Consider the following 25,197-nt stretch of genomic DNA (forward strand, 5'->3'; position numbering starts at 1 on the left):
AGACAGAGTGGATCCAATGGACTGAATGGCCCTGCATTGTAGTTAGTAAGTACTGACTGGGCCATTGGTGGAAGATTAGGACCGGAGAGCCCCAGCTCAGTGATGACAGTTTCTGTGCACATTAAGAAGTGGCAGAAGAACAAACACAAGAGGCTACAGAGAGTGGTGGGACTCAGTCAGTTCTATTGAGGGTACAGCTCTCCTCACCAACTACAAGAGGTGATGTATCAGGAAGGTGACATCCATCATCAGAGACCCCACCATCCAGGCTCTGCCCTCTTCTCGATGCTGCCATCAAGCAGGAGGTCCAGGAGCCCTGAAGACCCCACACCTCACGGTTCAACAACAGCTTTTTTCCCCACGGCGGTCAGGTTCTTTAACCGACCTGAAAAACCCTCACACTACCTCGGACTATTTTTCGTTTTCTCTCTCTCAACCTTGCACAAACGTTGTTAAGATGCATATGATTTATGTTAATTTAAGTTTAGATTAACTTATTTGTCCTTGTCTTGTAATGTTACTGGTGCTGCAAAAAGCTAATTTTCATGGCATTTATACCCTGGGTATGTGTACCTGTGACAACAATAAACTTGAACTATTGTTGACATCCTGTTCACACGTACAACCACCCACTGAGCAATGACAGGCCGTACCTTAGTGCAGTGATATGTTGCCATTCAGGCACTGACAGGTGTTGCACTCTTGATCCCACCTGAGTCCGTGTGGATGGTACTGCCCCGATGTGAAACACGACTTGCCAAAGCCAATAACTGCAAGGAAAAACAAGTGAAAGGCTCAGGTCTGCTTGAGCAGCTCACGTAGACGCAAATTGTCTGTGCTCACTGAGGGATGGAGCAACACGAGAAACCTTTTCTTCTGGCATCGAAAAGAACTTTCACTTAGAAATATTGCCAGCATAAACTGTAAACATGCTCACTACCAATCAACACTAATCATTCCCAGGGCAGACAAAGCACAGGTTAGATGCAGAGTAAAGCTGCCTGTGTGTTGAAGGGAGATGAAAGGGCAGCATAACATATCCCAGCTTTGTGATGAGATCAAAGGTAAGACAACAATTGAGCTGAGGAGACAGGTTAATAAGAGTCAGTGAGATCCCTTTGGCCCACCGAATCCATGCCGACCATCAACCATGCATTTACACTGATCCTACACTAATGCCATTTTATTCTCCCCACATTCCCATCAACACACCACCCGCCCCCCCCCCACCCAGATTCTAGCTTCACCTACACTCCATTGGCAAATTCAGATTTACAGCAGCCATTTTACCCACACTGTTACGGGGATAACATGCAAACTCCACACAGACAGCACCCAACGGCAGAATAGATCCTGGGTCACTGGTGCTTGCGAGACAGCACCTCCACTAGCAGACATATGGGAAATTAAGAGAGACTTTACTTTGCTAAAGGAAGAGAAAAAACATTTTTGTTTTAAATGGTGAGAGGCTGGTTAGTGTTGCTATGAAAGCGTGTGGAATAAAATTTTTAAAAAAACAAACTGCAGATGTTGGAAATTCGAAATAAAAACAGAAACTGCTAACACTCAGCAGGTCAGGCAGCATCTGTGGAGGGAGAAAAAGGAACAAGAATGTACAAAATTAATGAACAGAGTAAGGGGTGTTAGATAAACTGAGCACTGGCCTTTACTGCAAAGGAGTTATAGTCATACAGCACAGACACAGGCCCTTCTGCCCATCTTGTCCCTGCCATCTACATTAATCCCATTTACCAGCACTTGGTCCAAAGCCTTCTATGCCTTAGAACATAGAGCAGTGCAGCACAGGAACAGGCCCTTCAGCCCATCATGTCTGTGCTGACCATGTTGCTAATCCTAACTAATCACTCCGCCTGCACGTGGCCCATATCCCTCCACTCCCTGCCTGTTCACGTGTCTAAATGCCTCTTAAATGTTGCTATCGTAGCTCTTTCACCACCTTCCCTTGCAGCACGTTCCAGGCACCCACCACTCTGTGTAAATCTCCTTTAAACCTTCAGCCCCTCACTGTAAACCTACGCCCTCTCATATGTGACAATTCCACCCTGGGGAAAAAGACTGTCTACCCAATCAATGCCTTTCAATTTCATACACTTCTATCAGGTCTCCCCTCAGCTTCTGACACTCCGGAGAAAACAACCCAACTTTGTCCTACTTCTTTATAGCTAATACTCTCCAATCCAGGCAGCATCCTGGTGAACCTCTTCTGCATCCTCTCCAAAGTCTCCACATCCTTCCTGTAATGGGGTGACCAGAACTGCACACAATACTCCAAATGTGGCCTAACCAAAGTTTTATACAGCTGCAACGTGACTTCCTGGCTTTTGTACACCCCGACCCATGAAGGCAAGCATGCCTTACGCCTTCTTTACCACCCTATCCACTTGTGTTGCCACTTTCAGGGAGCTCTGGATTTGGACCTCAAGACCCCTCTGCACATCAATGTTCCTAAGGGTCCTGCCATTTATATCCGACCTCCCAAAATGCATCACCTCACACTTGTCTGAATTAAACATCTGCCATCTTTCCACCCAACTTTTCAACTGATCTATACCCTGTTGTATCCTTTGACAACCTTCCAATCCACAACTCCCCCAATGTTGCCTGCAAACTTACTAATCAGACCAGCTACAGTTTTATCCAAATCATTTTTTTATGTATCACAGTAACAGAAGTCTCAGCAATGATCCTTGTGGAACCCCACTGGTCACAGACTCCAGTCAGGGAAACGCTCCTCCATCTTCATTGGCCAAGTTCCCCATGACCAGCTTACCAACTCACTGTGGATCCCACACGACTTAATTAGCCAACCATGACAGACCTTGTCGAAAACCTTACTAAAGTCCATGGATACAACATCCACTGTCCTATTCTCGTCAATCGTCTTTGTGACCTCCTCAAAAAAGTTAATTCGAACTTGTGCGGCAGAAGCTCCCCCGCAAAGCTATGCTGACCATCCCTAATAAGTCCATGCTTTTCCAAGTGCAAGTAAAGTGCAAGAATCTTCTCCAATGACGATTCAAGTGCTCATCCAGATACTTCAAAATGTCGCGAGTCTCTGACTCCACCAGCCTCACAAGCAATGATCTGGACCTGAAACCTCAACTGCCCATTTCCCTCCATAGATGCTGCCTGACCCGCTGGGTTTCTCCGGCATTTTGTGTGTTCCTTAAGGTGAAAATATTCTTCCTCAGGTCCCCTCTAAACCTCTTCCCCCTTTAGCCTAAACCCATGTCCTGCTGGTTTTTGACGTCTCTGATGGTTCAATAGCCATGCCTTGGTGGAAGTGTACAGGCCTCTGGAGAGACAGCATCTGAAATACTGTGTTCAACTATTGGCCCAAGGATATACTTGCTGCATAGGTCATCTCGAGTGACTCCTGGCAAGAGCATGCGTACACTCATGTTTAGAAGAACGAGAGGAGAGCTCACTGGGGCACAAAACATTCCCAGAGGGATTTTCAGAGTGGATGACCAGTGGCTGACTACTGAGAACTAGGGGGGATATTCCCAGGATAAGGGGCCACCCCATTCGAGTCTGAGATGAGAAGAAAGTTCTTCACTACAGGGGCTGCAAATCTTGGAATGCTCTTCCTCAGAGAGCTCTGTGTACTCGGTCATTGGTATAGACTTTTGGAGCTAAAGGGATAAGGGGAATTTGTGGGAAATGTGGAGGAAATACAGATCATCCTTGCTAGGTGGATGTGAAGCAGGATTGGTCTGATAATCCTCCTATTTACATTTGTACACAATTCCATCAAACACTCCAAGGGCTGAGACAGTACGGGTTAGAGACGAATAAAATCTCCCTCAATACGGCCACATCAAACACTCCCTGGGCAGCGACAGTTAGATGTCACATATAGATCAACACTCCTTCTACATTTCTCCACCAAACACACTCAGGGAAGTTGCTCTACAGATAACACACAGAACAAAACTCCTCCACACTGTCCGTCAATCACTGCCAGGATAGGATGAAATAACATGGAAAAACAAGTGAAAACGAGGTACAGTGAAAAACTTGTTTTGTATGCCATCCATACAGATCATTTCACTACAGCAGTGCATTGAGGTAATACAAAGGAAAGCAATAAACAGAATGCAAAATAAAGTATAGTTACAGAGAAAGTGCAGTGCAGGCAGACAATAAGGTGCAAGGTCATAGCAAGGTAGATTGTGAGGTCAAAAGTTCATCTTATCGTACTAGGGCACTGTTCAATAGTCTTATAACAGCAGGATAGAAGCTGTCTTAACCCGGTGGTATGTACTTTCAGTCTTTTGTATTTCTGACCCATGAGAGGGTCAGTCAGAGACTTTCTTCCAGGGTGACAATGGCTAACACGAGGGGACATAATTTTAAGGTAATTGGAGGAAGACCGAAGGAGGAGTCAGGGGTAAGTATTTTTTCCCCCCACACAGAGAGTGGTGGGTGAATGGAAGCGCACTGCTGGCAGAGGTTGTGGGCAGATACATTAGGGACATTTAAGAGACTCTTAGATAGACACTATGAATGAGAGAAATGGAGGGTCTATGTGGGAGGGAAGGGTTAGATAGATCTTAGAGCAGGATAAAGTCGGCACAACATTGTGGCCGAAGGGCTGTACTGTGCTGTAACATTCTATGCTCTAGAAGAAAATGTTCCCGGGGTGGGTAGGGAACTGTTCGAGTCTTTGAGCTGAAACAGCAACTGTTACTCTCTCTCCATAGATGCCGCCTGACCTGCCGAGTCTTTACAGCATTTTTTGGTCTCTATTCCCAACATCTATAGTTTTTCTTTCTTTTTCAATCTTTTTATTAGTTTCCAAATTAATAAAAATTAATATAACATCAATGATTGTACAGGTAAGACAAAGAGATCAAGAAAACAATCATGGCATAGATAATCATAAAGAATAAAATATATAAAAAAAATCTTTAGATCTCACGATCTCTTAATAGATCAATATAATAATAAAAAGAAAGGAAAGAAGATTTATTGTGTATATAAAAGGAAAAGATCCCCAAATCAATAAAAAAAATTGTAAATAATATAAACAACCAAACTAAAAAGAAAATTTCAAAAAAAAAGAAAAAACTGGATTGAAATTTCTCAGTAGAAACAGAGCAATATTATGTTGTCAACTCTGTTCCTCTAAGTTGAAAAGTTATTGAAAAGGAATCTATATCATATGAAGTATTGAATAAAGGACCTCCAAATATCTTCAAATTTAAGCGAAGGATCGACAGTAACCAACTCCTAATTTTTTTCCAAGTTTAAAACATGATATAGTTTGAGAGAACCATTGAAAAGTAGTAGGGGGTATTGGATCCTTCCACTTAAGCAAAATGATCATTTGGCCATTATGTTGACAAAGGCAATCATACGGTTAGCGGAAGCAGATAAATGCCAGACTCTATCCTTGTAATCCAAAGATTGCAGTGATGGGTGAGGTTTGTAAATCAATCTTCAATACAGTTGAGATAATGTTAAAACTGTCTTTCCAATGTTTTTCCAAAAGAGGAACAGGACCAAACATGTGTGTCAGAGAAGCCACATTCGATTTACATCTGTCACATATAGGATTTACATGGTGGTAAAAACGGGCTAGCTTATCTTTGACATCTGGGTCCTGTGAACTACCCTAACTGTATCAAAGAGTGTCTGGCACACATTGAAGATGTATTAACTAAATGAAGAATTTTCTTCCATGTCTCTGTAGGTTAAGGTGTCTGGAGTTCACTTTCCCACATCTATAGTTCTTTTTTAAATTGTCAGTAAATTCAAGTAAAGTACTTTAATCAGCTCACAACTCAATTTAGTCTGGAGAAGGTGGACAGAACTGATGGGGCACAAACTCACAGCAGACTGTGCCTGAACCACCTGCGTCACAGCATTCATATTAAATTTTAGTCAAGCCCGCCAACACTATTCCTTCTAAATCCTTAACATATCAAATTGGGCAGGACGTATTTTTGTACACATTCTTCCCAAGGTCAAGCCCCAGAAAAACAGATTATGTTCAAGAAAAACAGTGACAGATTGCGAACTCATTGAAATGAATCAAACTGGGTTATTCCAATTGTTTTTCCGGTGAGGCAAGGGGAATAAACAAGAACGTGCAATGCTCGGGAAAGGGTGGCATACACAAGTCATTGGGGCTTTTGCAAGGAAGCAGCAACACTGAAGACACAAAGGACAGCAGGCTCTGGAACCTGGAGCAAAAAAATAACAAACTGCTGGAGGAACTCAGTGGGCCAAGGCAGTACCTGTGGAGGCAAAGCAATGAGCGATGGTTCAGGACAAGACCCTGCATCAGGATGTTGCCAGAACTAGAGGGAGAGGTTGCCCAGGCTAGGTCTTTATTCCTTGGAATGTAGGAGAATGAGGGTGACCTTATAGAAGTGTTTAAAATTATGAGAGGCATAGGTAAGGTGGACGGTAACAATCTTTTCCCCAGGGTAGGGGCATCAGTTTAGGGTGAGAGGGGAAAGATTTAAAAGGGACCTGAGGAGCAACTTTTTCCACGCAGAGGGTGGTGAGTATATGGAACGAGCTGCCAGAGGAAGTGGTGAGGCAGGTACAACAGGATCATTTAAGAAGCACTTGGACAGGTACATGGAGGGGCGGATCTTGGAGGGATATGGGCCGAACGCAGGGAATTGGGACTAGCTGGGGTGCGCACTGTGGTCAGCATGGACTGGTTGGGCTGAAGGGCCTGTATCCATGCTGTATTGCTCTGTGACTTGTGACTAAGAGGGTAGAGGAGGAGACAGCCAGCATAGAGGTGAGAGGGAGGGCTGAGGCAGGGGATAGGTGGAATCTGGTGAGAGGGGAGATGAGGGGCAGGTGGAGGAGGAGGGGTAGAAATGAATTCCACAAACACAACACTGGATGGGAGACATGGCAGGGACCAGTGGCCAGAGGCAACACGAAAGAGGTGTTTGTTCACTCAAGTTGTTATGATCAGGAACATGCTGGCTGAAAGGATGTTGGAAGTAGAACAGGAACTTAAAAGGAAATCCAGTAAGTAGTTGAAGTGAAAAGATCTACAGGGCGATGGGGCAAGGAACAAGGGACTAAGAATAATTGGAGAGATCTTTAAAAGAGTCAGCACAACAAGCAATGGGCCGAACATCCCCTCCTTTGCTATTTAATCCTACGATCGGACACCAGTGGTCTTTTTAGACACCACAGAGACACCAAAAAGATAATTTGAAGAGCTCGCGGGCAGTTCAATAGGACCAAACAATAGGCTAATTGTGTTTTCAGACAATGCAGAGCTTTCCAACCCATCCCAACCCCCATGTTTATTTCCCTTGGCTGACCGTTGCTGGGAGACAGACAGACAAGCAAGGAGCAGCCCCCTGCTACTCTCAAGCAAGTAACCACTCATTAGAAAATAAAGCAAGGTCACAAATGGAACCTATTAGCCAGTCGGCAGACCTCGAGTGTTCTTAAGTCAAATAAGGAATCATTGCTTTCTTTTAAAAAAATAAAGACCACGTACCTTCTTGGCATCTGTAGCCCGCTCTTCCAGCTGGACAGATGCACCTGTAGCCATTAATCTCATCCACACAAGTGGCTCCGTGGGCACAAGGGGATGACTGACATTCATCGATGTCTTTGGGGGGGCGGGGGGTGGAGGAGAAAGAGGGGAGAGAGGGGAGAGAGAGGGGAGAGAGAGGGGAGAGAGAGGGGAGAGAGGGGAAAGAGAGAGAGAGAGAGAGAGAGAGACAGAAAGAACACATTAACAAAGAAACGAAGGACACTAAAAACACTGATGAGACCACATTCTCCGCTCTGCCTAATTACAGAAGCCAGAGCAGTCCTCTTAAACCTCATCATTAGTTCCACAGTAAACAATTGAGTTAAAGCAGCCATGAGAGGCAGCTCTCTCTGAGTGGCTTTTTATTTCCCCAGCTTCAGTCGGTGCAGCTGTGCTTCCAGCCACTGTCAATGAAGTGTCAGTGTCTGGTGGAAACACAGGAGCCAACTTCCCATCCTCTCATCTCAGAGACGTCCCGCCGCCTGTTTAGGTTAACAGATTCCCTGCCACCGAGGCATCCTTAACATTGGGGAGCGTGTGCAACAGATTGCGAGCGAGGGAAGGGAGGTGAGAGCAAGGGAAGTTCTGGGGTTAAGGCAGCAAAGAGTTTCCCAACAGAGTAACTCTCTGTTCCACCTCAGTCTCCAGCATCCCCCCAATTAATTCAGTGGGATCAACACCAAACTTAAAGTTTTTAATCTTTACTTTCCTGTTTGTTTAATATTCTTCTAGCAAGGATATCCAGGTAATTGTACTTGAACATACTGGTATTGTGGGTCCAATGGTTAGGTAACTATCAGCATTGCTGAAAAGATCAGGAAATCTTCACACTGCTGTTTGTGGGATCTTGCCCTGAACAAAGTGGCCGTTGTGTCCCTTGCATTAGTGTCAGTTACACTTAAAGTACTTCACTGGCTGTGAAGCTACTTGGGATGGTGAATAAATGGAAATATTTCTCTAACCCACGCCTGCCGTTTCCCCATCACCCTTCTTAACTTGAACTGCAACTGGTTAAATTTTTCTTACAACCTTCAGGACATTTGCTCTCACACCATTCTGACCCTTTGCTCACTTTACACATTTGAATCTATCCATCTTTAGCTGCATCTTCAGTTGATAGGACCCAAACCCTGAAATTCTCTCCCCGAACTTCAGCATCTCTCAAGACTATTCTTAAAACCTCTGATCAATCCTTTCCAAAATCTCTTTACGTGGCTCCCTGTCAGATTTTCTGTCTGATAAGACTCTCCAAAGCGCCTTAAGGGATTTACTTTAGAGTCAGAGTCATACAGCACAGAAACAGGCCCTTCAGCCCAACGAGTCCATGCCGGCCAAGATGCCCATCTAAACTAGCCCCATTTACCCGTGTTTTGCCCATCTCTCTCTTAACCTTTTCCTATCCATGTACTTGTCCAAGTGCCTTTTAAAAATTATTGTACCTGCCTCTACCACTTCCTCTGGCAGCTCATACTATATACACACACCACCCTCTGTGTGAAGAAGGTGCCCCTCGGGTCTCTTTTAAATCTTTCCCCTCTCACTTTCAACCTATGCCCTGTAGTTTTAGATTCCTAGACTGTGCAAATTCACCCTATCCAAGCTCCTCATGATTCCTAGAAAAAGACTGTGCAAATTCACCCTAAGCCCCTCGTGATTTTATACACCCCTTTGTTAATATTACCGTGGCAACACTCCACGGAAGGGCAACCAATGCTGGCAGGGGTCTAGACTACCCTCAGTATTGGGGAGCCCTTACTGAGCTGCTAGCACTCTTGCCTTGGAGCCAGCTTGTGCACTGGAGTCTGGCTGGCAGTGCTGTACTCTTGGATGAGATGTCAACCATGGTGTCATCTTCTCCCTCTTGCGACAGGGAAGACCGGTCAGCCCACTGAGCCTATACTGGCTGTCAGCGCAATCCCAGTCTCTCATTTATTTCACAGAATTATAGAATAGTACAGCACAGAAATGGCCCTTGCGGCCCACCTCGTCCACGCCAACCATGATGCCTATCTGAGCTAGTCCCATTTGCCTACATTAGACCCCATATCCCTCTACACCTTCCCCATTCAAGTACCTGTCCAACTGCCTTGTGAACACTGTAATTGTCCCCACCTCTACCACTTCCTCTGGCAGCTTGTTTCGGGATAACCACCACCCTCTCTGTGAAAAACTCCTTGAAACCTCTCCACTCTCACCTTAGAGCTAGATTCCTCTACTCTGGGAAATAGACTGGCTATTTATTTTATAAACCTCTATAAAGATCATCCCTCAACCTCCTGCATTCCAGTGAGAATAAACCCACCTTAATCAATCTTTCCTTGCAACTCCAGCCCTCCATACTAGGCAACATCTTGATGAATCTCTTCTGCACTCTCTCAATTGCTACCACATCCTTCCTGTAGTGTGCTTACCAGAACTGTACACAATACTCGGAGTGCTTAACTATTATCGTGTAGCTTATTCACTCTCATATCATCCAAAAGATTTAAAGAGCTCCTTTCATCTTTTCAAGAGCTCCCTTGCTGTCATAACCTAAATGTATTTGTTAACCATCAGTTGCCAACATCAGTGAACAGACTTGTTGCCACATTCCCTTAACTGTGATTGTGAAAGTCACTATGGAAACAGGAATCCTGATTTTTTTATTCTTTAAATGGTAACGTGAATCACTGGCTTAAGTTACAGTGAGGGTACTTAAAACAACCCTGTGACAGGTAGTTTACACCAGTCAGATCATTAATTGAACAGCATAAGTTTATTTAGCATTTTTATTATGACCATTTCAGAGGGGTACTATGTTCAGGCAATTCCTGCATTATGGCCATTCAGGTTACAGAAATTCACCCTTACAGAATTCACAAATCATTACCAAAAACTGGAGATATGGAATACTGCCCAATACATCACAGGCACATCCCTCCCCACCATCGGGAGTACCTACAGAAGGTGCTGCCTCAACAAGGCAACATCCATCATCAAAGATCCCCACTATCCGGGCCATGCCGTCTTCTCACAGCTCCCACTGGGCAGGCGGTACAGAAGCCTGAAGTCCCACACCACCAGGTTCAGGAACAGCTACTTCCCTTCAACCACTCGGTTCTTGAACCAACCGGCACAACCCTAATCACTACACAATGACCACTTTGATCACTTTGCACTAAATTGGACTTTGTTGCTTTTTTTTGTTCTAATTGTGTTCTTTCTTGCAAAAATTATGTATAATTTATGTTTATGTTTCCTTGTGAATGCTGCTTATCTGATGCTCTGTGCCTGTGATGCTGCTGCAGGTAAGTTTTTCATTGTACCTGTGCACACATGGACTTGTGCAGATGACAATAAACTCAACTTTGAAACTCGCTCTCACGGAATTTGTATGAAAGTAAACAAATCACACAAAATTTATATTCCTCCCCTCGCCCCCCCCCCCCCCTACACACACACAATTGCTTCTTCACAAGCACAGATAAATGTGCTTTCGTGTTATGGAAAATCGTGATACGGACCATTGTCTGGGAATGGGGGGTGTGGGGATCACTGTGTAGTGAAGTTGTAGGTGTTACCAAAGACATTTTACATTTGAAGGTGGACAAGAAGCAAATTTTAAAAAGATCTTTCAGGGTTCTTTAAGATTAAAACAAAGAATATGACTGGGGGGAGGGTGTTATCTGTGATGGGGACAATGGCTTCCATTCTCCCAGAGGTGGCTTTTCTTTCCGAATGAATAATTTAGTCAGCTGGTGTTGCATTATATGAGGTACAACTGGCCTTCACTTAGCATGGAGTTGTCGGAACAAAAGGGGAGCTGGGTCACAATGGCACAACCCCTGAACTCTCTGCTCTGCACGTCAGGTACTTACTGATTCGGCAGTCTGGCCCGGCAAAACCTGGAGCGCATTCACACCGAAACCAATTCACACCGTCGACACAGATGCCTCCATTGTAGCTGTAAAGACAAAGCACAGCCAACCCCCCACCACCACTTGTCTGTTAGACAGAAGTGATCGCCTGCTACTGTCAACACAACCACAGCTGAGAAATGAGGACACGTGAAGAAAAGCAACAACTCCTGCCTCAACATCACCCGCTATTCAGATGCAAATTTCAATTGTCATTAAGGAGGATATTTCCAGCTCTTGTTTGACAATGGGAGAATGGAAGGGTCCAGAACGCCTGCTGTTCCATTTTCAGCCGAGCATCCTCAAAGCATTCACATTATTACCCCTCTCTTCTCCTGCTGATTACAGCCTGGGCGATTATACCTTGTGTCACAGATAAGGCAACCCCTCCCCGTGCAGAGCCCTGGCTTCTCACACTCACTCCACAGGACCAAGTTGGCTGAGGGATTGTCATCTGACTCAGGACAAGGGTGAGATCAAGGGATTTGCACCAAATCTGTTATAAAGCCGATTAAACAGCACAGATTTAATTTTAAATGAGATTACAACAATCCCCCACCCTTTTATCCATTGTGGCAGGAGCTGTATTACACCAGCCTCTCATTCTTCCAGTTGTCCGATTTGTTTTTGATGTGAAGGCTACCTGGAAGTATGCAGTGACCCCACTGGAGAGCAGAAGCTTCTGGTAAATAGGTCCAACTCAAAACTGCAATGTCATGTTACTTCCAAGAACACCTTTTGGGAGGTGGGGTGGCACACTGGTGCAACTGGTAGAGAGGCTGCCTCACAGCTCCCATGACCCAGGTTCAATCCCAACCTTGGGCACCTGGGTGGAGTCTGCATGTTCTCCGTGACCCCGGCTTGTTCTGGTTTCCTCCCACATCCTAAAGACGTGCAGGTTGGGAGGTTAATTGGCCGTGTAAATTGCCCTTAGTGTGTGGGTGAGGGGTAGAATCTGGGGGGAGTTGATGGGAATGTGGGGAGAATAAAAAGGGGTAGCACAGGACTAGTATGGATGGGTTCTTGATAGCCAGCATGGACTCAGAGGGCCAAACGGCCTTTTTCAGAACCCGTCCTTCCTTTCAACAACACACACGTCCTTTTGTTGGCTGCATGGAACAGTACTCTTGCTTTGAGTCAGGAGTTTGTGGGGTTGAGGGTTGAATCCTGCTGCAGAGACGTTAGCCCAAATCAAAGCAGGGATAAGACCTCGGATGGAGACCCCATCTGTACTTTCAGGTGGACAAGGAGGACCCATGGCAGTACTTGACGAATGGTAGGAAACCTCCCAGCACTGCCAAGGCCAATACTGACCCTCATCCAATGGGGCCACAGGTCTGGCTGTGCACATATCGGTAATGTAGGGAAATCAGTAGCTAAAGTTTACAAAGTTTACTTCAAAAATTCCCTCCAGTAACATGAAGCACAGATTTTTGTGGCTTGGCTTTAGATTGTGGGAAATGACTTTTGCATTATTAGATGTGAACCTTTGCACGTGGTCAAACTTCAAAAAAAACTATGCCCTTTGAGAAGGTAAAATATTTAGAGTCAGAGAATGGAAGCAGGCCCTTTGGCCCAACATATCCCTGCCGACCAAGATGCCCATCTAAGCTGGTCCCATTCACCTGCATTTGGTCCACATCCCCCTAAATCTTTCCTATCCACGTACCTGTCTAAATGTCTTTTAAGTGTTGTAATTGTACCTGCCTCTACCACTTCCTCTGGCAGCTCGTTCCATATCCCCACCACCCTCTGTGTGAAGAAGATGCCCCTCTTGTTCCTTTTAAATCTCTCCCCTCTCACCTTAAACCTATGCCCTCTCGTTCTTGATTCCCAACCTTGGAAAAAAGACTGTGCACATTCACCCTTTGTCCCTCATGATTTTATACACCTCTCTAAGGTCACCCCTCAGTCTCCCACGCTCCAAAGGATAAAGTCCCAGCCTGCCCAACCTCCCCCTATAACTCAAGCCTTTGAGTCCTGGCAACATTCTCATAAATCTTCTTTGCGCTCTTTCCAGCTTAATGACGTCTTTCCTATAACAGGGCGACCAAAACTGCACAGAAATACTCCAGGTGCAAGTTATGTGGGGAATGGGGATAAGATGGTGTTGGTTTCCACGAGAAAGTTAATTCATAGAACCACACAGCACAGAAACAGGCCTTTCAGCCCAGAGTCTATATGATCAAGTACCATTTACACTGTAGCCCACCCCTTCCCATTAGCTCTCCCCAGATTCTACCACTCCTCCACACACCTGGGGGCAATTTACAGAGCCCAATTAACCTACCGACCCACATGTCTTTGGGATCTGGGAGGAAACCGTGTGGCCACAGGGAGAGCACCCTAGGTCAGGATTGAATCCGGGTCACTGGAGCTGTGAGGCAGCAGTTCTATTAATTGTGGAGACACAAGATACTGCGGATGTTGGATATCAATTCCTCCCCCCCCCCCCCAACAGATGCTGCTTGTCCCACCGAATTCCTTCAGCAGACTGTCTGTGGCTCTATTAAGTGTATTACTTTCCTGCCCTAAGAAAAAAAACTTAAGAGGAGGTGTTTGGGTTTTGATGAAATGAATAAGCAGTACAGTTTTTTAAGACCTTTCCCCCCCCCCCCCCCCCAAAAGGCCTGTTCCTGTGCTGTTCTGTGCTATGTTCATCAGAATGAATTTAAGATAATCAGCAAAAGAACCAACGGAAAGGTTAGATTTTGTTTTTAAAAAATACAGCAATTGTGAACTAGAAGGCACCGCCTGAATGTACGGAAGCAGATTCAATAGGAACCTTTAAAAGGAATTGGATAAGTACCAAACAAATAAAATTTGTTTGGCTCAGAGGGAGCGAACAAGGGAGTGGGACTCGCTGGAGAGCTCTTTCAAAGACCTGGCACAGGGACAATGGGCTGAATGGCCTCATTCTGTATTAAGGAGCTGGGTTTATCAGAAGTCCTGCCAGGAGCCTTTTCACCCTTGGTTTCCCAGGATCAAAGCTGGTTGAGTGTTTCAAAAAATCGGCTACACTCTTAGCAATAAAACTAGTGATACAAGAATTGTCACTCACCATGGATGAGGATTGCAGTCGTTCTTATCTGTGGAAGGAACAAAAGGCAGATTTAACAACTTCAAAATGAAGCTGCCTTACACTGCAGGGGTCCTCGCGTTCAGCAGCTCTCGGGAGAGGTCACTGAAGCAAGAGCAAGTGGTGATTCTCCTGCTAAGCTCACCGATCTATAGTCTCTCAGTTCAGCAATGCCTTGGTTTTAAAATTCCCAATTTCAAGCTCCAATCACCCTGCCCCCAATCGAACCCTACAACCCTTGTCAAATTCTCAGTCACAGAGTTATACAGCATGGAAGCAGGCCCTTCGGCCCAACTTCCCTCCACTGACTGTCTACACTTCCTGCTGTCTCGGGAAAGCAGCCAACATAATCAAAGACCCCTCCCACCCCAGTCATTCTCTCTTCTCCCCCCTCCTGTTTGGCAGAAGATACAAGCACTTGAGAACACGTACCACCAGGCTCAAGGACAGTTTCTATCCTGCCGTCATCAGACTCCTGAACGGACCTCTCATACGCTAAAAGATGAGCTCTTGATCTCCCAATCTACCTCGTCACGGCCCTTGCACCTTATTTGTCTACCTGCACTGCACCTTCTCTAACTGTAACGCTATATTCTGTTTTTCCTTTTTACTACCTCAATGTACTTGCGCGCAGAATGATCTGTCTGGATTGCATGCGAACGAAAAGTTTTTCACGGTATCTCGGTACATATGACAATAATAAACCAATTCCAGTTCCAATTCCAACTCGTCCATGCAAACAAAGATGTCTACCCAAGCTAGTCCCATTTGCCTGCGTTTGGCCCATATCCAAACCTTTTCTATCCATGTACCTGTCCAAATATCTTTTAAATGCTGTAATTGTTCCTGCCTCTACAGTTTCCTCTAGCAGCCTGTTCCAAATATCCACCACCCTCCATGTGGAAAAGCTGCCCCTCAGGTCCCCTTTAAATCTTTCCCCTCTCACCTTAAACCTATGCCCCCTAGTTTGAGACACTCCTACCCTGGGGAAAAGACTGCAGCCACCCACTTTATCCATGCCCCTCTGGATATTCAGGCTTCTTATTCACCTCAGGCTTTACACTGCCTCAAACTCCTGGCAGCTGTCAGAGGCTAAAAGCTCGAGAATCCCTCCCTAAACCTTTCTTCCTCTCTTTCCTCTGTTAAGGCACTCTCTATAATGCACCTCCAAGAGCAAGTTCTTAGTCACCTGCAATAACATCAGCAATGGGAGGTGCCCGTTTCATAACGCACCTTGGGATTTCTCTAACCAAATGTAATCACAATCACTTTGTAGACTAGTCATTCAAATCTGACGTTAAGCTAAAAATTGGTTTAAAACTAATGCTGATGTTTGTGCAGATGACCAAGAACTTGCTCTTGAATCTTCCAGGAGGATGAAAAAAATCCCATGGAATTCTGCTGTCATGAAGTGAATAAGATATCTTTATTAGTCACATGTACATCGAAACACACAGTGAAATGCATCTTTTGCGTAGTGTGTTCTGGGGGCAGCCCACAAGTGTCGCCACACTTCTGGCACCAACATAGCATGCCCACAACTTCCTAACCCTTACATCTTTGGAATGTGGGAGGAAACCGGAGCACCAAGGGTCAGCGTTTTAAGGCCAATTCAGGTACTCAAGCCCCTTACTTCTCCTGGAATTGTACATTGTTGAAGCTATATTCTGCTGAGATGACCAGTTGGATTGTGGGAGGCTTTGCTCAACTCTCAAACATAACCTCTTGTACAAGTGGTTCTCATTGTGTTCAGCAAGGTCCCACAAATACCAAACAGGCTTCAAGCAGATACTCACAACAGCAGAGGACACATGGACAATCAAAACTTACTCTGAGTGCAGATCGGTCCTTCCCATCCCTCTTTGCACACACAGGTGAAGGCATCTCCACTGCCCACACACGTCCCTCCATTCTGGCAAGGATTGGGGATACAACTGCTGTTCTTAGCTGAAACACAGGAAATGCACTGGTTAAGTCTTTTGCAATACAAACCAATTTAATCATCTTGTGTGGAAGGGATGGTTAAGAAAAGGAACTTCAGCTTGATCTGTGGACTGATTAATGGCTGCATCAGTGACTGAAGCAGGAAGGTGTACTGTGGTCAGTACTTCCTGCAACATCGTAAAGTAGCTGCAATGTACCCAGTTGAGAGTCTGCCAGGATTGACTAGTTTCCTTCACTGCCTCAAGTCAAGTGCGGTTTATTGTCATGTGCACAACTACAGTGAGGTACGGGTACAATTAAAACCTGTTTGCAGCAGTATCACAGGCACATAGGTACAGACAACACACAGAACATAAATTATACAAGACAGTGGAGAGAAAAAAAGTGTGCAAAAACAAGACCTTAGTATAAAAAAAAATCAGAGACAAGTCCACAGTAGTGCAAGAGGTGGTCCGTAGTGTTCTGTTGCTGAGGTAGTATAAGGTTTATGCAGGTTGGTTCAAGAACCCGATAGTTGTAGGAATTTAGCTGTTGCTAAGCCTGGTGGGACTTCAGGCTTCTGTACTTCCTGCCTGACAGTGGCAGTGAGAAGAGGGCATGACCTGCATGGCAGGGATCCTTGATGCTGTCACTGGCGGGGAGGGCTGTGCCTGTGATGGACCGGGCTGTGTCCACTACTGTCTGCAGCCTCGTGTTCCTGTGCGTTGGAACTGTTGTACCAGGCCGTGATGCAACCTCCATCCAGCCTCTCCTTAATTCAATATATTTAACCCAGTATAAAAATACTGGGTCATATGGCTGGAGGAAGTTCCTGGAAGGTCACATCTTTCCAATCAGCACACTGTTCCAACAAAAAGCCAAACAATCTGAGAGGACTATCTTACAGGCTTTTTCCCCTCAGGTTGGGTGAGACTAGAACTAGAGGTCATAGGTTTAGGGTGAAATATTTAAGGGGAATCTGAGGAGGAACTTCTTCACTCAGAGGGCGGTGCGAGTGTGGAACGAGCTGTCAGTGGAAGTGGTGGATGTGGGTTCAATTGTAACATTTAAGAGAGGTTTGGATAGGTACATGGATGGGAGGGGTTTGGAGGGATATGGTCTGGGTGCAGGTAGATGGGACTAGGCAGAAGATCAGGTTGGCATAGACTAGATGGGTCGAAGGGCCTGTTTCTGTGCTGTAGTGCTCTGTGACCCCTCTGACTACTTATTAACCTGCTCACACCCCAATATCTTACCAATGAATCTCACCATGGCATCACTGTTGGCCCCACTGGAAAGCACCAGGAGCTTTAACCTGCACTGTGGAAGGATTCTTCAAATCCCAACCAATTATATCAAAGCCCAGTCAGCATCCCCCATAACTGCTGTGTTGGATCAACACATGGCCTATCTTTTACTTGCCTCTTTCAGTTGTATTGTGTGTGAGGAGAGATTCTGGACTCATCCCATTCGATATCTATTATTCATACCAAGGATGCAAGCAAGCATCATACCCAGTCCAACATCTATTGGTCCTTCATAAATGCTCTTGAGAAGATGTTGGCGATGCTACTTTCTTGAACCATCCCGGTCCTACTGGCAAAACTACTGCCCAAGAATTGTGAGGTGGGGAATCCCAGATGTCAGGTACGTGGCGACAGAGGAATGATGATGCATTTCTAAGTCAGATTAGTGAGAATCAGCCTGGAGGGGAACCTACAATGTTCCAATGCACCATCTCCCTCGTCCACCAAGGTGGTATAAGTTGTGGGTTTGGGAGGTGCTGTCAAGGAAGCCATGGCAAGGTTGTGCGCTGAGTTTTGTAGATGGCATATGATGAGCCACAGTGTGCCAGAAGGGGGGTGTGAACATTGAGAGGGGTGGATGGGGTGCCAGTCAAATGGACTGCTGGTGTCGGACTCATCCAGACCAACAAGTATCCGGCCAACAGACAAAGAAGATGAACTCACCAAGGTTGCAGGTGCTGCCACCCCACTCTGGTGCACATGCACATAGAAAGGTATCTCCCACATCATGACACGTGCCCCCATTACTGCAAGTACTTTCGTCACATTGATTCTCTCCTGTGGGAGCAGACAGGTCGCACAATTAAACCGGGAAGGGTCGAGGGCCAGTCAACGGCTTGCACTCATGGAGCACTTCCAACACGGTAAAGCAAACCGGGAATTCATGATAACATGCAACTTAAAAAAATTGTGGAGCACCTGTATTCAGTCCAAAGGAGCAACCCTGAGCTTCTGGTTGTCTGTCACAGCAGTTCTCCATCCCATTCCCACTCTGACCATGGCTTCCTGCACTGTTGCAACGAAGCCCAAAGCAAGCTCAAAGAACAGCTCCTCTTCTATCTGGACACGTTGGAGCCTTTTAGACTCGATATTGGATTCTGCAGCTTCAGGTAGCTCATTTTTTCTGTATCAGCACTGGCCACCTCCGCGAGTCATCTGTGACTTTGGCTCAGTTTTCTGACCTATTAGGCATGACCCACACTCCTGCTCTTAGCAACACATAACACAAAGCAGCATAACCACCCTCTAACTGTCCCATTAACCCATTTGACCAGAGTCAGAGTTATACAACATGGAAACAGGCCCTTCAGCCCAACACATCCATGCCGACCAGGATGTCTTTCCAAGATAGTCCCATTTGCTTGTGTTTGGTCCATAAACCATTTCTATCCACGTACCTGTCCAAATGACTTCTAAGTATACTTTAAATGTCTTTTAAATGCCCCATCATAGGTGTTCCCTTTGTCTATTTCATCCTTTCAACACCTTTTCTGCAACTTAAAGTTACCCTCTTCAACTCTTTCCCAGTTCTGATGAAAGATCTTCAACCTGAAATGTTTACTGTTTTCCACAGATGCTGCCTGACCTGCCGAGTGTTTCCAGTATTTTGTGTTTCTATTTCATGACAGAACTTGATACTGAGTCAAAGAAGAGTTGACTGAAAGCCAGGCCAGTGAGGTAGCTGTTCAGTGTTAATGGAGATGAAATAGGCAGAGGGGTTCAGAGAGTTCAGGGTCCAGGTTGCCTGAGGTAACTTTGACGGAAGAAATAAACCCAGGGCTGAGTACGAGGGGAGAATTTGATGAGAGGTTCACTGACCCAAAATGCCCCTCTCCACTCAAGGACCCGCTGAGTATTCCCAGCAGTCTGTTTGTAGTTCTGATTTCCAGCACCTGCAGTTTATACGCAGATATCGTGGGATTCTGGGACTGCAACAGGTTGGATTAGGGAGGGGTAAAACAGAGATATGAGCACATGGAAATCTGAACCATGTTAGTTTGCGAAACGTGGAGCCAATCAGCAATGGGTACTCCCACTGGGTGAGGCAGCCAACAAACCCAAAGACCCAACCCTACATTCTCTCTTCTCCCCCCTCCCATCGGGCAGAAGATACAAAAGCCTGAAAGCAGGTATCACCAGGCTCAAGGACAGCTTCTATCCCACTGTTATCAGACTATTGAACGGTGCCCTAGTACGATAAGATGGACTCAGGTTGACCTCAAAATCTACCTTGTCATAGCCTTGGAAACACAAGAGAGACTGCAGATGCTGAAAATCTGGAGCAACACACAAAATGCTGGAGGAACTCACCAATTAAAGCAGCATCTATGGAAGAAAATGGACAGAGTCCCGATGAGGGGTCTCGACCTGAAATGTTGAGTGTCCATTTCCCTCTGTCGACGCTGCCTGACCCACTGAGTTCCTCCAGTATTGTGTGTGTTGCTTCACTATGGCCTTGCACTTTATTGTCTGCCTGCACTGCATTTTCTCTGTAACTGTAACACCTTATTCTGCATTCTGGTATTGTTTTCCCTTGTACCACATCAATGCACTGCTGTAATGAAATGATTTGTATGGATGGCATGCAAAACAAAGTTTTTCACTGTACCTTAGTACATGTGACAATAATAAACCAATTTAAACAAGTGAGGGGGAATTGGGTAGTAGGGCAAGCACTCTAAGTGCAGCACTCGTTTGAAGGAGCTGACCACTTACTGGAGTGGCAGGTCTTTCCTTTCCAGTTATTGCTGCATTCACAGTGGAAATCATTCCGTCCATCCACACACCGGCCTCCATTGAGACAGGGGTTGGGGCTGCAGTCATCGAAGTCTACAGGAGAGAACGAAAGGAAGACCATAAACCTTGATTAATGCAACAACCTAATATTGAACAGAGAGTGAAATGCCAAGAATCAAGTGAATAATTGCCAGACGCTTCATTCTTCTATAGTCTGGCACATACATCAAATCCTTTACAACTTCAGGATGTCCCAAAGCGCTTTATAGTCAATATTATAGGAAACTAAGCTCCCATAATCAGCAACGTGAAAACGACCTGAAAATGTGCCTCAGTGACATTGGTCCCTTGATACTAGGATCTTTTACTTTCACCTGAGAATCTACACAGGGCCCCTGGCTTTGCATCTCATGCACAGACTGTGAATGCAGTGCATCTGATGTGTAACTGAACTCCCAGCATCTCTCAGAAGCCCAGTCAGAAGAGTACAATTACCATGTACACCAAATGCAGAACATTAGTGGAATGTTCTTCAGTTACAAGGGCACCCAATTGACTACAAATCCTGAGCAAGACAGCTTCGTATCAGACATCAGATGAGGTCATCGGCAACTCAAATCTATCTAAGGTTTGCCAGATCCAGATAAAAAATTCCAGTATTCCCATACGGTTGTTTTCCTGTTGCTGTAGAAATTCCTGTGTCTTAATCAAGGTGCTTTCACAATGGAAAATTGAAGAAGAGAAAGTTGGGAGAACACACACCAGTCCTCATTGAGGGCTTAGCAGTGGAAAGGGTGACCAGCTTCAAGTTCCTGGGTGTCAACGTCTCAGATGATCTATCCTGAGCCAGAAACATTGATGCAACGGAGCGACGGAGGATGAGGGGGGACCTGATAGAGGTGTAGAAGATGATGAGAGGCATTGATCGTGTGGATAGTCAGAGGCTTTTTCCCAAGGCTGAAATGGTGGCCACAAGAGGACACAGGTTTAAGGTGCTGGGGAGTAGGTACAGAGAAGATGTCAGGGGTAAGTTTTTTTACTCAGAGAGTGGTGAATGCGTGGAATGGGCTGCCGGCAACGGTGGTGGAGGCGAATACAATAGGGTCTTTGAAGAGACTTTTGGATAGGTACATGGAGCTGAGAAAAATAGAGGGCTAGTAATTTCTAAGGTAGGGACACGTTTGGCACAACTTTAGGGGCCGAAGGGCCTGTATTATGCTGTAGGTTTTCTATGTTTCAATCACAAAAAAGGCACATCAGTGACTCTACTTCACTAGGAGTTTGAGGAGATTTGGTATGTCACTGAACACTCATACAGATTTCTATAGATGTACAGCGGAGAGCATTCTGACTGGTTGCATCACGGCCTGGTATAGAGGCTCCAATACACAGGATCACCAGAGGGAGCAGAGGGTTGTAGACTCAGCCAGCTCCATCACGGGCACAACCCTCCCCACCATCGAGGACATCTTCAAGAGGCAGTGCCCCAAGAAGGCGGCATCCATCATTAAGGACCCTCACCACCTGGGACATGTCCTCTTCTCGTTACTACCATCGGGGAGGAGGTACAGGAGCCTGAAGACCCACACTCAATGATTCAGAAACAGCTCTTCCCCTTCGACATCAGATTTCTGAACAGTCCATGAACACTACCTCATTATTTTTTTTTGCACTATTTACTTACTTTTATAACTTATACTAATCTTATGTCTTTGCACTGTAGTCCTGCCGCAAAACAACAAATTTCATGTCATCGAAGTAAGTAATAATATATTTGATTCTGAGAACAGAAGATCCCAGCTTGGAAAGTTAACAAGCAATTCAAACACCACCACCCACCTCTTCCCTGTGGTTAGCTCAAAAACCAGAAGATTTTTGGGCTAAAAAGTTCAGCAGTCTCTAGTACTGATGCCCATCCACAAACACATAGGCAACAGAAATGTACAAGTACCCACACTCACAAACAGAGAAATGATGTACAGGTTCCTTCCCAGGTTATGGCAGGTTTCCATTCCTGGGAACGGTTCGTAACCCAGACAGTTTGCAAGTGGGAAATGCGGCCGCGGACCGAGTTCCCATCCGGCAGAAGATGCCTGCAGCCCCGCAGCAGTCAGCAAACCCATCCCACTGGTCTCCCAAACTCTCGTTCGTATGTACGGGTCGTACACAAGTCAGGCGTTCGTAAGCTGGAGAGCACCCTGAATTAACATGTACCAGAAGTGTTCATCACTCACCAATTTCACAAAGCTCTCCTTCCCAACCGTCAGGGCAAATACAGCGGAAGGAGTCCACTCCATCGATACACGTGCCCCCATTCTTACATCGGTTCACTATGCAGTCATTGATATCTGAAGGAAATGCAATTTTAAGTTACTGCTGAAATTAAACCGCGGAAAGAGTGATCCACAATACTGCGGGGAAGTAGAGGCAAACAGTCCTTTGAAATAACGGTGTAAAAATCACTTGTGCCCACCTAATGCGGGGCAGGGGAGAGAGCCATGAGTTAACGTCTGATCCGAGAGGCTAAACTTCCAACAGTGGAGCACTGACTCAGCAATTCACACAGTGGCACAGCGAGTAGAGCCACTGCCTCAAAGCACCAGAGACCCAGGTTCAATCCTGACCTCAGGTGCTGTCTGTGTGGAGCTTGCACGTTCTCCCTGTAGGTTTCCTCTGGGTGCTCCGGTTTCCTTCCACGTCTCAAAGACATGTAGATTGGTGGGTTAATTGGTTGCTGTAAATTGCCCCTAGTGTGTGGGTGAGGGGTAGAACCTGGGGGCAGTTGATGGGAATGTGGGGAGAATAAAACTAATGGGATTAGTGTAAATTGGTGGATGATGATCAGCACGATCCCAATGGACCGAATAGCCTGCTTCTGTGTTGTATCTATAATTCCATAAAGCAGTAGGAAGGTCAGCCTGCAGTCGGTGGTCAAGGGTCCACCCATGACCTTGCATCTCCAAAGCCAGCAGCGATGTGTCACCGTTATAGGAAAGACGTGGTTAAACTGGAAAGAGAGCAGAGAAGGTTTACAGGGATGTTGCCAGGACTCGAGGGCCTGAGTTATAGGGAGAGGTTGGACAGGCTAGGGCTTTATTCCTTGGAACGTAGGAGAATGAGGGGCGACCTTATAGAAGTGTTTAACATTATGAAAGGCATAGATAAGGTGATGGTAACAGTCTTTTCCCCAGGAGTCCAAAACTAGGGGGCAGAGGTTTAGGGTGAGAGGAGAAAGATTTAAAAGGGTCCTGAGGGGCAACTTTTTCACGCAGAGGGTGGTGAGTATATGGAACAAACTGCCAGAGGAAGTGGGTGAAGCAGGTACAACAGTGTTATTTAAGAAGCACTGAGATAGGTACATGGAGGGGCGAGGCTTAGAGGGATGGGCCGAACACAGGAAATTGGGACTAGCTGGGTGGGCACCGTGGTTGGTATGGACTGGTTGGGCCGAAGGGTCTGTATCCGTGCTGTATTGCTCTGTGACTCGTTCCTAAGGCTCAGAATGTTTGCAAGACGGACAAGAATCCTCACAGCTGATGGCCAGACTGACAAACTGTCTTGACTTAGTGACAACAGAGATACAATAAGGATGGCACAGTGGCACAGCAAGTAAAGCTCCAGCGACCTGGGTTCAATCCTGACCCACACCACCAGGTTCGAGAACAGCTGCTTCCCTTCAACCATTTGGTTCTTGAGCCAACCGGCACAACCTCAGTATAGCAACACTATGACCACCTTGATCACTTTGCACTAGAATGGACTTAGTTTTTTTTGTTCCATTTGAGTTCTTTCTTGTAAAAATTGTGTGTAATTTATGTTTTTCTTGTGAATGCTACTTATCTGATGCTCTGTGCTTGTGATGCTGCTGCAACTAAGTTTTTCATTGCACCTGTGCACACATGGACTTGTGCACGTGACAATAAACTTGACTTCGATCTCCGGTGCTGTCTGTGTGGAGTTTGCACGTTCTCCCCAGTGGCCATGGGTTTCTCCCAGGTGCTCCGGTTTCCTCCCACATCCTGCTGTAAATTGCCCCTAGTGTATGCGTGAGGGGTAGAATCTGGAGGAGTTGACGGGAATGTGGGGAGAATAAGAATGAGATCAATGTTTGATTAGTGTAAATGGGTGGTTGATGGATAGCACGGACTTGGTGGGCCAAAGGGCCTGATTCCATGTTGTATTACTTCCTGAGTATAAAGCCCAGGCGTGACACAAAACACATCAAATATCATCTAGAAGTTCAGGTGAGTTCAGAACTTACTTTCATGGCAATACATCCCGGTAAACCCCCGATTACAGGCACATGTGAAGTTCCCCGCAGGCTGGCTGATGCAGGTGCCACGTGGACCACAGACATTGGACGATATGAAGCGGACCCCACCCTGACTGCTGTTGCTGGAGATCGCCACAGTACAGCTGTCAATTACTGCAAAAAGGAATTTATCACATGGGTCAACAAGTCCTCTGCGAGAGGTGACTATTCCACACCCACCCTCCGTCTCTCCCCAAAGACTACATCCCCCCACCATCCCCACACCAGAGACCAGCCCTCTCTACAGACCACCAATCCTGCTGCTCCCTTCCTATAGACACCACCCATCCTGCTGCTTCCCCACCACCCAGATAGTCCCCTGGGATGGGATGGGAAGTACTTCCTGCAGGTGACTACTTCCTTTGTTAAGTTTGATCAATTCTCTTCAGTCAGATAGA

At 45.9% G+C, this 25,197-nt stretch overlaps 1 protein-coding gene across 1 annotated transcript in view; it reads right to left on the minus strand.

The window, feature by feature from the left end:
- Nucleotides 1–25,197, minus strand: part of LOC127579547 (protein jagged-2-like) — a 216,593-nt gene that overhangs the window by 13,626 nt on the left and 177,770 nt on the right. Inside the window, 10 exon segments of the mRNA XM_052032445.1 lie at nt 654–665; nt 667–770; nt 7,508–7,621; nt 11,404–11,489; nt 14,504–14,531; nt 16,352–16,468; nt 18,415–18,528; nt 20,467–20,580; nt 22,722–22,835; nt 24,749–24,913. Of these exon segments, the coding sequence (XP_051888405.1) occupies nt 654–665; nt 667–770; nt 7,508–7,621; nt 11,404–11,489; nt 14,504–14,531; nt 16,352–16,468; nt 18,415–18,528; nt 20,467–20,580; nt 22,722–22,835; nt 24,749–24,913 (968 nt within the window).

Source organism: Pristis pectinata, chromosome 1 (assembly GCF_009764475.1).
Source record: "Pristis pectinata isolate sPriPec2 chromosome 1, sPriPec2.1.pri, whole genome shotgun sequence".
Lineage (NCBI taxonomy): Eukaryota > Metazoa > Chordata > Chondrichthyes > Rhinopristiformes > Pristidae > Pristis > Pristis pectinata.